Raw genomic sequence first — 15,000 nt, 5'->3', positions numbered from 1 at the left:
CGCGACTTCCTGCAGCTCGACGCGGCTTTGGACTTGGACCTGCAGCGGCAGCAGCAGCAGCAGCAGCAGCAGCCGCTGCTGCTGCCGCAGCAGGAGCAGCAGGAGGACCTGCTGCAGCAGGGGCCTGCTGCGTCTCTGGAGCTGCTGGGCCGCAGCGGCCTGAGCGTGCCCTTCCGCGGGGGCAGCAGCAGCAGCAGCAGCAGCGCCCCCGCCTCCGCCGCCGCCGCTGCTGCTGCTGCTGCTGCTGCTGCTGCTGCTGCTGCTGCGCCGCCGCGGCGCGGCGGCCGCCGCAGGGGGGGCCCCACGGGGCCCCGCGAGGGCCGCAGCGACTCCAAAGTGCTGCTGCAGTACTACATGGGCTTGGTGCGAGATTGCTGCCGCCGGCGAGATGGAGCAGCAGCACTTCGAGTTTTGGCAACAGTTCAAAAAGAAGGAAAAGTCTTTCCCGACATTCAACTCCTCAACTACGTCTTGTTTGCCTGCGTCGCCAGCGGCGAGCAGCAGCTCGCCAGTCAGTCCTGCTGCTGCTGCTGCTGCTGCTGCTGCTGCGGTTTCAGGTTGCTGCTGCTGCTGCTGCGCTTTTTGTTGCTGTGCTCGTGGTGCTGCTGCAGGGTCGGTTGCTGTGCTGCTGCTGCTGCTGCGTGTTTTCGCTGAAGTGCGGTTGCGCCGCTGCTGCTGCTGCTGCAGTTTGAAGTCTGCGGGCTGCAGCAGCAGAACTTGCGGGTGTCGAGCAGCTGCTGCCGGGCTGCTGCTGCTGCTGCTGCTGCGCTGCAGAGAGGCTCTTCAGCCGCATCGAAGAGGCCGGAGTCGCGGACTTGGTGACTTACAACACCATGCTGAAGGCCTATTCGTCTCGAGGCGAATTAGCTGCTGCTGAGGCGCTGCTGGAGAAGATCCGCAGAAGCAACATCGAGCCCGACGGCGTGTCTTACAACTTGCTGGTGAATGCTGCAGTCAGCTGCGGCAGGGTGGACAGGGCGTGGTTCTACGTGGAGGAAATCCAGAACCACCACATGGCGGTGAGCAGCAGCAGCAGCAGCAGCAGCAGCAGCAGCTGCTGCTGCTGCTGCAGCAGCAGGCACGGATCCTCGCGCCGCTTCGCTTGAAAACGAGAAAATTTCCCCTCTTCCGCACGTGCAGCAGCAGACCCGCTCGCGGGGAACCGGATCGGCCTGCTGCAGTTCCTGCGCTGCTGCTCGCTGCTTGCTGCATTTCTCTCGATCTTTTCTTCTGCTGCTCCTTGTGCTTATTTGCATGCATCTGCATATTTTCAATTGAAATTTTAATTGCAATTGAGTCCTCTTGGAGCTGCCTAGCGCTGGCTTCCGCTGGGTTTCCGTGCCACCGCAGCCATTCAGTTTCCTGTGCGCAGTCTGGGCTTTGGTGATCCCGTCTACTTCTGCTTCTTTCCAATTGAAAGTTCCCTTTTTCCAATCAAAAGTGAATTATATTTCCCTTTTTGCAATGCTGCAGCCGGATAAATTCACCGTCAGCGCCCTGGTGAAGAGCCTGCAGCCTGGCCAAGATCCGAAACTGATTCGCCGCACTCTACAGCTCATGGATACAGTGGGTGGCGGCACTTCTCGACTTCGCGAAACTCACTTAATTCTTCAAATATACTTCTCACTTTCAATTAATAAAGTGTTCATTCAAGTTGTTTTGCTTTTTCCACTTCTTTCCGCTTTGGATCGTTTGAGATGGGCGGGTTTCTGCGCCCGTTCAGCCTTTTCGTGAATTTCTTGAATTTCTTGAATTCGCCGCGCCATCCGAGTTTTTTAGCCGTTTTCTCTCGGAAATAACTCGCAAAAGTCGTTTTGAGTTCATTTTAGAGTCGAAAAAGGGGCAAATTCGCGCGAAGTGGCTGCTTTCTGGCTGTCAGGCGAACGCGTGCGAAGACCTGATTTTGCTGTCGACTTGCATCGACGCGACGCTGCGGCTCAACGACACCGAGCGGCTGCGGCGGCTGCTGCAGCGCTTCGAAAGGTCGCCGCTGACGCTCAACGCCCACGCCTACGGCACGCTGATCAAGGCTTACGGCCGGCTGGGCCACGTCGACAAGGTGCGCCGCTGCTGCTGCTCTTTGCTGCTGCGCTGCTGCTCTTTGCTGCTGCGCTGCTGCTCTTTGCTGCTGCTCTGCTGCTGTTCTGCTGCGGCGCTGAGCCTTGCAGCCAGCGCCGCGGGCTCCTGTACTTCTTTTCCTGGTTAGCGGCTTTCTGCTGCTGCTGCTGCTGCGGCCGCGCTGCTGCTTCTTCGCCCGCGTTTTTCTTCTCTTGTTTGCTTCCTTGTTCCCGCAGCTTCTGTCTTTTGTCTTTTTGTTTTGCTGCTGTGGCTGTCTTAGTCGGGGTTGATGTGTCTTTACTTTCTTTCCTCCTGGTTTCACTCCAAAGCTTTTCCGAATTTGAATTTGCACATCAGCACTTGTGCACTCCAGTGCTTGTTTCGCGTCTTACTGCTTGTTTATATCCTTCTTTTTTGTTCTTTATTGTTTTAATGACTTTATTTTTGGATTTTATTTATTTGAAACTGTTCAGGTTTGGGACTTGTGGAGAGACCTGCATAGCAGGAAGAGCATCGAACCGACGAACTACACTTACGGATGCATGCTGGAAACGCTGCTGGTGAGGCTTTCGAAGTTTAAAGGCAGTTTTATTGAATTAGAAAACATTAATTTGCTAGTTTGGTTTTATTTTAATTCCAAATATTAATTTTCAGTCATAGTTTCCCCTCTGCACGCGCCCGCAGCAGCGCCTCGTCGGCAGTAGCGTGGCAGCACACTCTTGATCTTTTGTCTGAACTTGAATTTAATTTGAATTTGAGTTCAAATTGAATTTAAATCAAGTGCAGTTCAAGTTTGTTTTATCCGTTTGAACTTGAATCTGAATTTGAATTTGAATTCAAGTTTCGTGCAGTTCAACTTTGCCGTTTCGCGCGCAGTCGCACAACCTGCTGGCGGAGGCGAAGAAGCTCTTCACCTCGATGGTGCAGCAGCAAGTGGCGGACTCAGTTCATTTTTCAATTTTAATAAAAGGCCTCTCTCGCTACAAGTCCAGAGGCGTGGATGTGGCTCTGGAGGCGTACGCGGCGGTGCAGCAGGCGGCCTCCGCGGCGGGGCAGCAGCAGCGCCAGCAGCAGCAGCGGCAGCGCCAGCAGCAGCAGCAGCAGCAGCAGCGGCAAGCTGTCCTCAACACAATATCTCTCAATGCCCTTTTGCATCTCTGCGTCGTCAACGGCCGAACAGACGACGCGCTGCGCCTCTTCCGGGATATGCATGCGCAGGGTTCAGTCTTCCCTGATTTGGTGAGAATTACTTTCTTATCCATTTATTTTATTTTATTTTATTTTATTTTATTTTATTTTACTTTATTTCGTTTTTTATTCTGTTTTGTTGCATTACATTTCGCGGGCCGGGCGTCCGAGCGATCCTGCGAACCTGCTGCTGCTGCTGCTGCTGCTGCTGCTGCTGCAGATATCTTTCAGCACGGTGATCAAGGGGCTTTGCTGCTGCCCTGGAGACGAGCCGCTGAAGGAGGCTTTGTCGCTGCTGCAGCAAATGCAGCAGCAGTACCAAATAAAGCCCGACGCAATTGTCTTCAACACTTTAATTCAGGGAGCAGCAACGCGGCGCAACGTGCCGCTCGTGGAGCTGCTGCTGCAGCAAATGACTGCAGCAAATGTGCAGCCCAGCAGCTACACCCTTTGCCAGTGCGTGAAGCTTTACGGTGAGCCTTTGCTGCTGCTGCTGCGAGTTGCTGCGCAGCTTCTCCCAGCAGCAAATAGCCTGCTGCTGGCTGTATCTGACGCAATTACATTAGATAGTAAATTTAAAATGTGAAATGAATGAAAGATGCTGCATGCACTTCATGTCTGTTGCTGCTGCTGCTGCTGTGCTGCTGCTGCTGTTGTGCTGCTGCTGCTGCTGTTGTGCTGCTGCTGCTGCTGCTGCTGCTGCTGCAGGCCGCTGCAACAATCTGCAGAAGGCGCTGGAGCTGGCTCAGGCGCTGCCGGCGCGTTTTGGCTTCGCCATAGACAGCCATGCATACACTGCATTGGTTGCTGCATGCATTTCAAATGGTGCTGCTGCTCTTGCTGCTGAGCTGCTGCTCAAAGCAGCAGCACAGGGGGTGCTGCTGCCGCAGGGCGTTGTTAACAGGGTCTGGAACGCCGTCAACAGTCAGCAAGCAGCAGCAACAGCAGCAGCAGCGGCAACAGCAGCAGCAACAACAGCAACAGCAGCAGCAGCAGCAGCAACAGAGTAGCACAGACACTCCCCAATTGAGCCGCAGAAGCAAAGCGGCAGGGGGCGAGATACTGGCAGGTGCAAGAGCAACAGCCACTGCTGCTGCTGCAGCAGCAGCAGCAGCAGCAGCAGCAAAAGCTGCTGCACTCCAGAGGGTGACGCTCAAGCAGTTAGGCCAGAAGGCCCTGCAACAATTGCAGCAGCAACAGCTGCAGCAGCAACAGCTGCAGCAGCATCGGCTGCAGCAGCATCCGCTGCAGCAACAACAGCTGCAGCAGCATCCGCTGCAGCAGCCACAGCTGTAGCAGCAACAGCTACAGCAGCATCCGCTGCACCAGCAACAGCTGCTGCAACAGCGGCTGCAGCAGCTACGGTTGGAGTAGCAACAGTTGCAGTAGCAACAGCTGCAGTAACAGCAGCAGCAACAGCTACAGCAGTATCACTAGCAGCTGTTGCAGCAGCAACAGCTGCAGCAGCAACAGCTGCAGCAGCAAGTGTTGCTGCTGTTATGTGTGTTTGCCATCTCCTGAGAACGCATAGCCCTCAGCGTGTCGCCATTAGTGTGAAGGAAGCTGGGCACAAAGCAGCAGCAGCAGCAGCAGCAGCAGCAGCAGCAGCAGGTGCAGAAGCAGCAGCAGCAGAAGCGGCCGCAGCAGCAGAAGCGGATTGGTAGGATAGCTCAGCAGGAACACTGAAAGACATGCATGAAGAGAGCAGCAGCGTGGGGGTGGCGCTGCTGCACTGCAGCAGCAGCAGCAGAAGGGGCAGCAGCAGCAGCAGCAGCAGCAGCAGCCGCAGCAGGAGAGCGGCTGCGGGTATTTTTACGGCGCCGTCCGAAGCAGTTAAGGTGTATGCATGCCCGTTTACTGAATATGTGAATTGTTCTGAAATAAATAATTTATTTTTATTAGATTTATTATTTAGTAAATACATTTTAGTCAATGAACCGAAGAAGAAGCTTTGCTGCTTGCAGCATCTGGAAGCAGCAAAGAGAGGCAACTAAAGGGCCGCGAGCCTTGTTTCCAGCAGCAGCAGCTGCAGCAGCAGCAGCAGCAGCAGCAAGCAGCAGCCTCAACAAGCAGGGGCAGCTGCAGCAAGCAGCAGCGGCAGCGAGCAGCAGCAGCTGCAGCAAGCAGCAGCAGCTGCAGCAAGCAGCAGCAGCCGCAGCAAGCAGGAGCAGCCGCAGCAAGCATCGGCTGCAGCAAGCATCAACTGCAGCAAGCAGCAGCTGCAACAGCAGCAGCATCAGCTGCAACGGCAGCAGCATCAGCAGCAGCATCAGCTGCAACAGCAGCAGCATCAGCTGCAACAGCAGCAGCATCAGCTGCAGCAGCAGCAGCAGCAGCAGCAGCTGCTGCCGGTAGGGGTCTGTGTAAACGTGCAGTGCTGCAGAGTGATGTTCTTCTTTAGGTCAGTAGAAGCAATTAATGTATTTATGTGATGTTGGCTGAAAGTGAATAATTGATTAAATGGATTTAATTATTTATTCTAATTGAGTTAAATGACTTTAATAAATGCATTGTTTCTTCAGTTGTTGTCTCTGATTGTGTTGCTTTAATTGTGTTTTGTTTGCTGCCAGCGGCAGCGCCCACTGCAGCAGCAGCAGCGGGAACGAACGGCTGCTGCTGCTGCTGCTGCTGCTGCTGCTGAGGCCCCGCCGCTGCTGCTGCTTTAGTTCTTTCTTGTTTAGAACAGCAACTTCAAACCAAATGCAGATGCAGCTTGTTGACGAGAAGAGCGATGCCAAATATCCATTTGCTGCAGCTCCAATTAAATCCAAGTCCAGTTCAAGTTTGCAGCAGCAATTAGTGCAGCAGCAATTAGTGCAGCAGCAATTAGTGCAGCAGCAATTAGTGCAGCAGCAAGCAATTAGTGCAGCAGCAGTTAGTGCAGCAGCATCAAGTTTGTAGCAGCAATTAGTGCCGCAGCACAAATGGTATCTAACTCTATATAGTTTGCAGCAGCAATTCGTGCAGCAGCGTAGATGACCGAGTTCAAGTTTGCAGCAGCAATTAGCGCAGCAGCAGCAGCAATTAGCGCAGCAGCAGAGGTGGTCGGATTCGAATTTGCAGCAGCAATTAGTGCAGCGTTGGAAATGCCAGAAATGATAAAGTGAGAGATAAAAGGAGGAAGCAGATATCCGCTTCGCAGCGTCCCTCCCGCTGCCAGCTGTATGTACACCTCAGCCTTGCGGCTGCGAGGCCCGCCAGCAGTCGAAGACGAGCTTGGGCTGGTGCCAGTAAATACAAAGTTGACAAAATAACTGAAATGGCGACTGTAGCCAAAGGCCGCGCGCGCAGCCGGCAGTCGCAGCACTTGCGGTGTACGTACACCCGACGGCTCAAAAAATCTGAACAATTTTGCGCAGATGCGCCGCCCGAAGCGGCGTGACTCTGTGGAGCCCGAGCGGAGAGTTTAAATATTTGGAGTTATTATTTATGCTTAATTATGAATTTCTATCCCTAATAAGCTCCGGAGTTGTTGAGTTCCATTGTGCGCGTTGCGCGTGGGCTTCGGATCTGCATTTCGCGTTCCGGGGGCGGTGTCGCGGCTTGGCGGCGAACCCGCGTGAAACTTGGCGCTTTTTGGATTTTTTTTCTTCCGGAGGGAACAATTTGCAAAACTGCGCGGCAAACTTGTCGGAAAGCTGCGGAAAGCTGCGGAAAGCGGGCGCTTTCCGGCGCTTTCCGGCGGTGTCAGTCGTCGTCGTCGACTGCGAACTCCTCCTCGGGCGGCGCCTCGGGGGCCTCCGCGGGCGCCGTGGGGTCTTCCAAAGGCGCAACTCCGATTTTCTCGTTGAGAGCCAGCAGCCGCTTGCGGATATCCTTGACGAGATTCGCAAAAGCGCCCACGTGGCTGCTGCCGAAGATCTGCTGCAGCCCGCGGGTGATGTGCGGGTGCGGCGCCTCGTACATGGCGGGGGTGCCCGAGTCGTCGAAGAGGCCCAGGAAGCGCCGCTGACTCCGGTGGGCTCTGTTGGCGAAGACCTTTTTGCACCTCTCCGCGAAGTTCGCCGCGTACTCCGCGTTGATGGCCTTCTTCACCACCACGTACAGCATCGGCTCGCCCTCGCAGGGGTCTTTGGGCCCCAAGTCGATCTTGGGCAGTTCCTTCACTGGCGTTTCTTCTTTCTTGGGTTGAAACCACTCCATCAGCGCCGCCAGCCTTCGCCCCCGCGGCAGCCCCTCTTCAGAGACCAGCATGTCTTCCAAGTTCAAGTCTTCCGACTCCGAGGCTGCTGCTGCTGCTGCTGCTGCTGCTGCTGCTGCTGGGCCAGCAGCAGCAGCAGAGGCTTCGGAGGAGGAGCCCGACGAGCTCGAGTCCGAATCCTCGAATATCACCGAGTCGTCGTCCTCCTCCTCTGCTGCTGCTGCTGCTGCTGCTGCTGCTGCGCCGCCGCCAGGTGTACGTACACCTGACGACGAGGAGGAGGAAGACTCCGAGGACACTGTCGACGCTTCGGAAGACCCGCTTTCCTCTTCTCCCTCCTCCTGCTGCTGCTCCTGCTGCTGCTGCTGCTGCTGCTGCTGCTGCTGCAGTTCTTTTTCTTCCGTTTCCATTTCTGTTGAATCGGCAGCGGCGTCTTGCGCAGCGTTGGCTTCTCGAGGCGCTGCCTTGGCTTTTTCTGCTGCTGCTGCTGCTTCCTCGGTTCCCGCTGCTGCTGCTGCTTCCTCGGTTCCCGCTGCTGCTGCTGCTTCCTCGGTTCCCGCTGCTGCTGCTGCTTTATCGGTTCCCGCTGCAGCAGCTGCCTCGGTTCCCGCTGCTGCTGCTGCCTCGGTTCCCGGTGCTGCTGCAGCTGGCTGCTGCTCTGCAGCGCCTGCGTCTCCCGCTGCTGCTGCTGCTGCTGCTTCTGGGTCGATCTGCTGCAGGTCCTTGATGGCCTGCTGCTTGAGCTCGCGGACGTGCTGGAGTTTGTCTTGGAGCTGCTGCTGCTGCTCGGCGAGCTTCTGCTGCTGCTCCTGCGGCAGCTGCAGCAGCGCCTCCAGCTTGCTGCCCAGAAACCACTCCTGCTCCTCGGCCCAGGCGAGCTGCCTGCGGGGGTCTTCTTCGCGGAGTCTTCTGTCTTCTTCAATAACAAGTTCGGGATCGATGGAGAACTCCTCCGCGAGTTGCTGCACATCAGCTCCTCTGATGATCATTCTGCGAAGCCAGTTTTCGTCTAAGTCGTTGAGTTCCTTACGAACGGCCTCGTCTGCTGCTTCGACTTCGGCCTGCAGCAGCAGCAGCGCCTCCTCGGCCTCCGCGAAGCTGCTGCTGATCGCGGGGTCCTGCAGCGCCTCGGGGGGGAGGGTTTGTTTGCTGTCGACGAGCAGCGCGAGCTGCCGCAGCTTGTCGTTGAGCTGCTGCAGCTGCTGCTGCTGCTGCGTCGCTGCTGCTGCGCCGTGCAGCTCGTCCGCCAGGTCCTGCAGCTGCTCCTCCAGGTCCAGCGTTTGCAAGTCGATGTTGGCCACGGCGTCGCTCAAGTCCTTCGTGCGCCGCTGCACCTTCGGCAAACTCGTGAGCGATGCTCTGTAAGCCGCTAATTGCTGCAAAGTCTGTTCAAGTTCGTGTTTTTGAGTCCGCTTTTCCCAGACTTCCGAGGGCCGCCGGTCCGCGGCCCAGCGCTTGCGGGTCTGCAGCTGCTGCAGCCGCTCCACCTCCGCCTTCAGCTTCTCCTGCTGCCTCCGCAGCATTTCCGTTTCGGACTTCAACTTTTCTCTTTCTCCCGAAGACAGACTCTCGATGCTGCTCAGCACCCGCTCGTGTTCCGCCAGCAGCCGCCGCCGCCGCTCCAGCCGCGCCTCCACCGACTGATCCAGCGCTTTCACCGGAGCTTCTTCGAAACTTTCTTTCGCCTCAGTTTTCTTTTCCTCTTTTGCTTCTTTTTTCCCACTTTCGGGCCCGGAAGCCCCCGCTTCCCCGCCCGCCGGCCGCGCGAGCCCGCTCGCCGCAGCAGCAGCAGCAGCAGCAGCAGCCTGCTGCTGGCCCGCAGCAGCAGCGGCTTCCTGCTGCCGCTGGACCTGCTCGAACTCAGCTATGTCGCGGCGCAGCACGCGGGACTTGAGGACGAGGTCCTTGACTTGCTCCGCGTCCGCAGGCGTCGGGTGGGCGTTCTGGTCGACGAACTTTTTGTTCAAGTCCCGCCGCTGGCGCAGCACTTCGGCGAGTTTCTTCTCCAACTTGAGCAGCCCCTCGGCCTGGCTGGCGTCCCGGGGCGGCAGCTGGCGGCGGAGAGCCCGCAGCTGCTCGTAGCGCTCCCACAAGTACTTGTGGTGAGAAGCAATGATGTACATGAGTTCGAGAATCCTCTCCGTCTGTTCGTACATGCCTTCGCTCAACTCCGACTCGCGAAGGACTTCGCCCTGGGCCTCCAGCGCCGCGGCCTTCTGCGCAGTCATGGTCTCGTACATGGCTTTCTTGGCCTTGAGCTGCTGGTAGTCTGCATGCATGTCAGTGAGTTCTTTCTCGTAAAGTCGCAGCCGCTCGGCCAGCACCGGAGTCCGGCTTTGGAAGGCGATTTCGCTGGCCACGCGTTCGCGGTTTTCCTCCTCGAAGGCCTCGTGGTCCAAGTTCAACTCTTTCAACTTCAAGTCCGCTTCCTCCCAGAAGTCCGGGAACTTGGCGGCTCTGGCCTCCCTGTTGCTGCGCTTGTGCAGCCGCCGGCCCACAGGCTTTCCAGTTTGGCCATTAATGAAGTCCACCACGAGAAAATCCCGGGAAAGCTGCAAAGAGGCGAAGCCCGGAGAGCCCAAGACCCGCTCCTTGACGCTGAGGCGCCAGCTGCTGCCCGCCGGCGCGTAGAACTTGTAAGCCAATGCCTGATCTTTCTCTGAAGGCTTGCAGCCCCCCGGGTCCAACTTGTAGAAAATTCGCTTTCCAGCCCAACACAGCAGCGGGAAGAGCCGCCCGCGGGCGCGGCCGAGCCAGCCGCGGCCCGCGGCGCCCCCCATGAGCCGCGCGGCGCTGCCGCTGGTCACCAGCGCCAGAGTGCTGTTTTTCTCCAAGTCCGAGAGCGATATATACTCCAGTAAGTGGTCATGAGCCGACAAATAAGCGTCTACTTGGTAGTTTGTCAACAAGTCCATCAGCCGCTGCTCGGGGCCCCGCGGACGGCCGTTTTTCACCAAGTCCTCGATGTAAGCCATGCGAGCCTCCTCGGCCTCAGCCCCCGTCGATGTCAGTGGGTGGTGGCCCTGCACAATTATCCAATCGGCCTTCGCCTTCGCGGAGTGGAAGAGCGCGTTGCTCAGCGCTATCATGTTGCTCTGGTACCGACTCAGGTTGTCCACTGACACGCACAAACACAGAGAGAGAAGCTGTCTTTTTGCTGCTGCTGCTGCTGCTGCTGTTATTATTGCTGCTGCTGCTGTTATTGTTGCTGCTGCTGCTGTTGGCATTTGTGTTTGGGGCGGTGGTGCTGGTGGGGTTGTTGTTGGGGGAATGATTTGAGGAAGGACACTCTCAGAAGAGTGGCAACAAAGCAAAGGCAAACTTGAGAGAGAAACTTGCAGCAAACTTGCAGCAAATTTGCACCAGGAAACTTGCAGGGAATTTGCAGGAAAGTTGCAGGGAATTCGGATGAAACTTGCACGGAATTTGCATGAAACTTGCAGGAAACTTGCATGGAATTTGGATGAAACTTGCATGAAACTTGCATGAAAGTTGCACGAAAGTTGCATGAAACTTGCATGAAAGTTGCATGAAAGTTACTTGAAACTTGCATGGAAGTAATATGAAACTTGCATGACGAAACTTGCATGGAATCTGCAGGAAACTTGCATGGAATTTGCATGAAACTTGCATGAAACTTGCATGAAAGATTACATGAAACTTGCATGAAACTTGCATGAAAGAGTTACATGAAACTTGCAAGAAACTTGCAAGAAACTTGCAAGAAACTTGCAAGAAACTTGCACGGAATTTGCGGCAAATCAGCAGCAAATCGAAAGCAAATTAGCAAAGCAGATCAGCAACTTAGTCACCAGCAGATCCGCAGCAAATCAGCAGCAAATTAGCAGCAAATCAGCAGCAAATCAGCAGCAAATCAGAAGCAAATTGGCAGCAAATCAGCAGCAAATCGACAGCAGATTAGCAGCAAATTGACAGCAAATGGCAGCAAATTAGCAGCAAATCAGCAGCAAACAAGCAGCAGTTAGCAGCAAATCATCATCAAATCAACAGCAAATCAACAGCAAATCAACAGCAAATTAGAAAAGCAAATCGGCAAAGCAAATCGGCAAATTAAATCAGCAGCGAATCAGCAGCAAATCAGCAGCAGCTCAGCAGCAAAACGGCAGCAACTTAGCAGCAACTTGACAGCAAATCATCAGAGAAAATCAGCAAATTAGACCATCATCAAATCACAATCAAATTAGCAGCAAATTAGCAGCAAATCAGCAGCAAATCAGCAGCAAATCAGCAGCAGCATAGCAGCAACATAGCAGCAACATAGCAGCAACATAGCAGCAACATAGCAGCAACTTAGCAGCAACTTAGCAGCAACTTAGCAGCAACTTAGCAGCAACTTAGCAGCAACATAGCAGCAACATAGCAGCAAATCAGCAGCAACATAGCAGCAACATAGAAGCAACTTAGCAGCAACTTAGCAGCAACTTAGCGGCAACTCAGCAGCAACTCAGCAGCAACTTAGCAGCAACATGACAGCAACATAGCAGCAACTCAGCAGCAACTCAGCAGCAACTTAGCAGCAACTTAGCAGTAAATTAGCAAAACAAATCGGCAAATTAAATCAGCAGCAAAAGAGTAGCAAATCAGCAGCAACTCAGCAGCAAATCAGCGGCAAAATAACAGCAAATCAGCAGCAACTCAGCAGCAACTCAGCAGCAACTCAGCAGCAACTTAGCAGCAACTTAGCAGCAACTCAGCAGCAACTTAAACAGCAAATAATAAGAGCGAATCAGCAAACTGAATTATCACCAAAGCACCAGCAAATCTGCAGCAGACTGAACGCGAATCAGCAGCAAATCCGCAAATTAAATCCGCAGCAAATCCGCAGCAAATCAGCAGCGAATGAGCAGCAAATGAGCAGCAAATGAGCAGCAAATGAGCAGCAAATGAGCAGCAAATCAGCAGCAAATGAGCAGCAAATGAGCAGCAAATGAGCAGCAAATCGGCAGCAACTTAGCAGCAAATCAGCAAATCAAATGAAGGCCAAACCATCGCCATATCGCACCAAACCCGCACCAAATAATGCCCCAAACATGCCCCAAACATGCCACAAACATACCATAACAGGACACAAACATGCCATAACATGCCACAAACATGCCATAACATGCCACAAACATGCCATAACATGCCACAAACATGCCACAAACATACCATAACAGGACACAAACATGCCACAAACATGCCATAACATGCCATAACATGCCAAAAGATGCCAAAACATGCCATAAACATGCCAAAACATGCCATAAACATGCCACAAGATGCCATAAACATGCCAAAACATGCCACAAAATGCCAAAACATGCCAAAACATGCCACGAAAAGCCCCAAAATCCCTTAAAATGCCTTAAAACGTCTTAAAATGTCTAAAAATGTCTAAAACTGTCTAAAACTGTCTAAAAATGCCCAAAACTGTCTAAAATGCCTCGAATGTTTTTCGAAGACTGACGGAAAGGAGTGCCTCCGAAGAGCGTCCAGGTGTCGACGGAAATGAGGTGGACGGAGAACTCCAAGTCCTGCGGCGCTCCCGCTGCAGTGGTCAAATTTGCTGCGAAAGTCCAAACGGCTTTGTGCAGCCACCGCGGGTTGTGGAAGTTCGCGTCTTGGCGGCTGTAGTGAAATCTGTAAAGAGCTGAACTGTTGAGGGCCCCCTCAGCTTCTCCATTCACCATGTACCACGGGATGTCCAGACCCGCGTCCTGCAGCAGCAGCAGCAGCAGCAGCAGCAGCAGCAGCAGCAGCAGCGGGGGATTGGGGGGATGCTGCGGCGAAGCAGCAGCAGCAGCAGCAGCAGCAGCAGCAGCAGCACAAGAGACGCGGCACAACAGCAACAGCAGCAGCAGCAACAGCAGCAACAGCAGCAGCAGCAGCAGCAGCAACAGCAGCATAACAACAGCAGCAGCAGCAGCAGCAGCGCGGAATTGGGGTGCTGCTGCTGCTGCAGCTGCGGCGCAGCCGCAGCAGCAGCAGCACACGAGCCGCGGCACAACAGCAACAGCAACAGCAACAACAACAGCAGCAGCAACAGCAGCATAACAGCAGCAGCAGCAGCAGCAGCAGGGAATTGTGGCGCTGCTGCTGCTGCTGCTGCGGCTGCGCCGCAGCAGCAGCAGCAGCAAACTAGCCGCACCACAACAACACCAACAGCAACAACAGCAGCATAACAGCAGCACAACAATAACAGCAGCAGCAGCATAACAGCAGCATAACAGCAGCATAACAGCAGCAGCAGAACAGCAGCACGGACTTTGACGAAGATATCCCTCCAGCGGGTCCTAAAGGCCTCATCTCTGACGGAGAAAACCCCCGGAGGTTTGAAGAAGTCTCCAAGTCCGAGAGCAACATCGAAGTTGTGTTTTTGATGAAAATCCCGCAGAGTCCGCACAGTGTCTTCGAACTCGTTGAGCCTGAGGGCCCTCCTGAGGGCCCCCCAGGGGCCCCGGGGGCCCCCGGGGCCCCCGGGGCCCCCGTAGGGGGCCCCCCCAGTATTGCCCACCGCCAGTACCCTCAGGAAGTTTGCAGAAGTCTTGTGGAATTGCAATTCGGAGAAACTTTCGCTGGAAGTCTCTTTTGGAACTTCTTCTCCTTTTTCGGACTTGTGCTGCTGCTGCTTGTCCAGCGGATGGTCCGCCCTTTGGGCCCAAACGGACTCCGCAAAGCAAAGAAGAGTGGGGCATTTGGGGGCCCTTTCGCGGGGGGTCTTTTTGCTGCTGAGGGTCTGCAGCAGCTGGGGGCCCCCGGGGGCCCCGGGGGCCCCCGGGATGGCGGGGGGCCCCACCTTGCCCTCCTTGTAGGCCTCCCAGTTGCGAATGAACTCCTCAAGAACATCCAATTGGAAGAAAGTCTCTTCTAAAAGACTCGTGGAGAAAAGCAGGTCCAGGAAGTTGGTCTTGAGGAGGAAGTCGCGGGGTGTACGTACACCGCGGAGCTGCAGCTGCTGCTGCAGGTGCGCCACTGCTGCTGTCGGCTGCTGCTGCTGCAGTCCCCTGGCCACCCGCAGCACATTAAAAGGGAGACTTCTGAGAAATCCCAAGTCCTTGTCAGTGAGCTTTTCAGGAACTTCAAAAAAGCCCCTTTTGTGAAAAGTATTTCCGTCAAAGTACCACTCCGTTTCCCGCTGCTGCTGCCCCAGCAGCCAGCCAAACTCTGCTGCAGCAAGCTCCAGAGGCTTCTCTCTGTCGGGGTCTTCTTCGAAGTCTTGCTGCTCCTGCTGCTGCCGCCGCAGCAGCTGCTGCAGCACGCGTGCATGCGCTCGCTGCAGCGCCGCATGCAGCCCCACCCACTGCAGCAGCAGCACTTCTTTCTCCCAGTTCGAACTCCGCAGAAAAGCCACTAATAAGTCCTCCATGCTGCAGTCCACTGCTGCTGTTGCTGCTGCAGTGTGGGGCCCCGCAGCAACCACTGCGGTGTACAGATACTGCTGCGCAAAGTCGCAGCCCGCGGCCATTGGCCGCCCGCGGCTGCGCTCCGCCAGCAGCGCTTCGGGTGTACGTACAACGAACAGCTTCCGCAGGGCCCAGCTCACCAGCAGCCGCCGCGGGGGGGCCCCCGGGGGGCCCCCGGGGGGCCCCCGGGGGGCCCCCGGGGGGCCG

The 15,000-nt window shown here is 55.4% G+C and overlaps 4 protein-coding genes across 4 annotated transcripts in view; 2 read left to right on the top strand and 2 right to left on the bottom strand.

Moving 5' to 3' along the window:
- The window catches only part of ENH_00024990 (PPR repeat-containing protein, putative), a gene marked incomplete at both ends in the record, with an annotated part of 5,398 nt that extends 856 nt beyond the window's left edge, over nt 1-4,542 (top strand). The window contains 8 exon segments of the mRNA XM_013584671.1: nt 1-511; nt 775-1,019; nt 1,474-1,566; nt 1,880-2,059; nt 2,532-2,618; nt 2,935-3,297; nt 3,467-3,719; nt 4,097-4,542. The exon segment at nt 1-511 is cut by the window's left edge and continues 582 nt beyond it. Of these exon segments, the coding sequence (XP_013440125.1) occupies nt 1-511; nt 775-1,019; nt 1,474-1,566; nt 1,880-2,059; nt 2,532-2,618; nt 2,935-3,297; nt 3,467-3,719; nt 4,097-4,542 (2,178 nt within the window).
- Nucleotides 4,543-5,178: 636 nt separating this feature from the next.
- Nucleotides 5,179-5,601, top strand: ENH_00024980 (hypothetical protein, conserved; the record flags this gene model as incomplete). Its single annotated transcript, XM_013584670.1, has 1 exon — nt 5,179-5,601. One exon carries the CDS (start codon nt 5,179-5,181, stop codon nt 5,599-5,601), a length of 423 nt encoding a protein of 140 aa, XP_013440124.1.
- Nucleotides 5,602-6,933: 1,332 nt separating this feature from the next.
- On the bottom strand, nt 6,934-10,896 carry ENH_00024970 (serine/threonine protein phosphatase, putative; the record flags this gene model as incomplete). The annotated part of the gene is made up of 1 exon (XM_013584669.1): nt 6,934-10,896. The coding sequence occupies one exon, from the start codon at nt 10,894-10,896 to the stop codon at nt 6,934-6,936; it is 3,963 nt and encodes a 1,320-aa protein (XP_013440123.1).
- A 1,908-nt stretch (nt 10,897-12,804) lies between these two features.
- ENH_00024960 (Membrane skeleton protein IMC2A, related) lies at nt 12,805-14,855 on the bottom strand (the record flags this gene model as incomplete). The annotated part of the gene is made up of 2 exons (XM_013584668.1): nt 12,805-13,107; nt 13,656-14,855. The coding sequence occupies 2 exons, from the start codon at nt 14,853-14,855 to the stop codon at nt 12,805-12,807; spliced, it is 1,503 nt and encodes a 500-aa protein (XP_013440122.1).
- Nucleotides 14,856-15,000: the final 145 nt, after the last annotated feature.

The sequence above is a fragment of the Eimeria necatrix genome, genomic scaffold (genome assembly GCF_000499385.1).
Source record: "Eimeria necatrix Houghton genomic scaffold, Enh_scaff191, whole genome shotgun sequence".
Lineage (NCBI taxonomy): Eukaryota > Apicomplexa > Conoidasida > Eucoccidiorida > Eimeriidae > Eimeria > Eimeria necatrix.
This window is presented reverse-complemented; position numbering and strand designations above follow the sequence as displayed.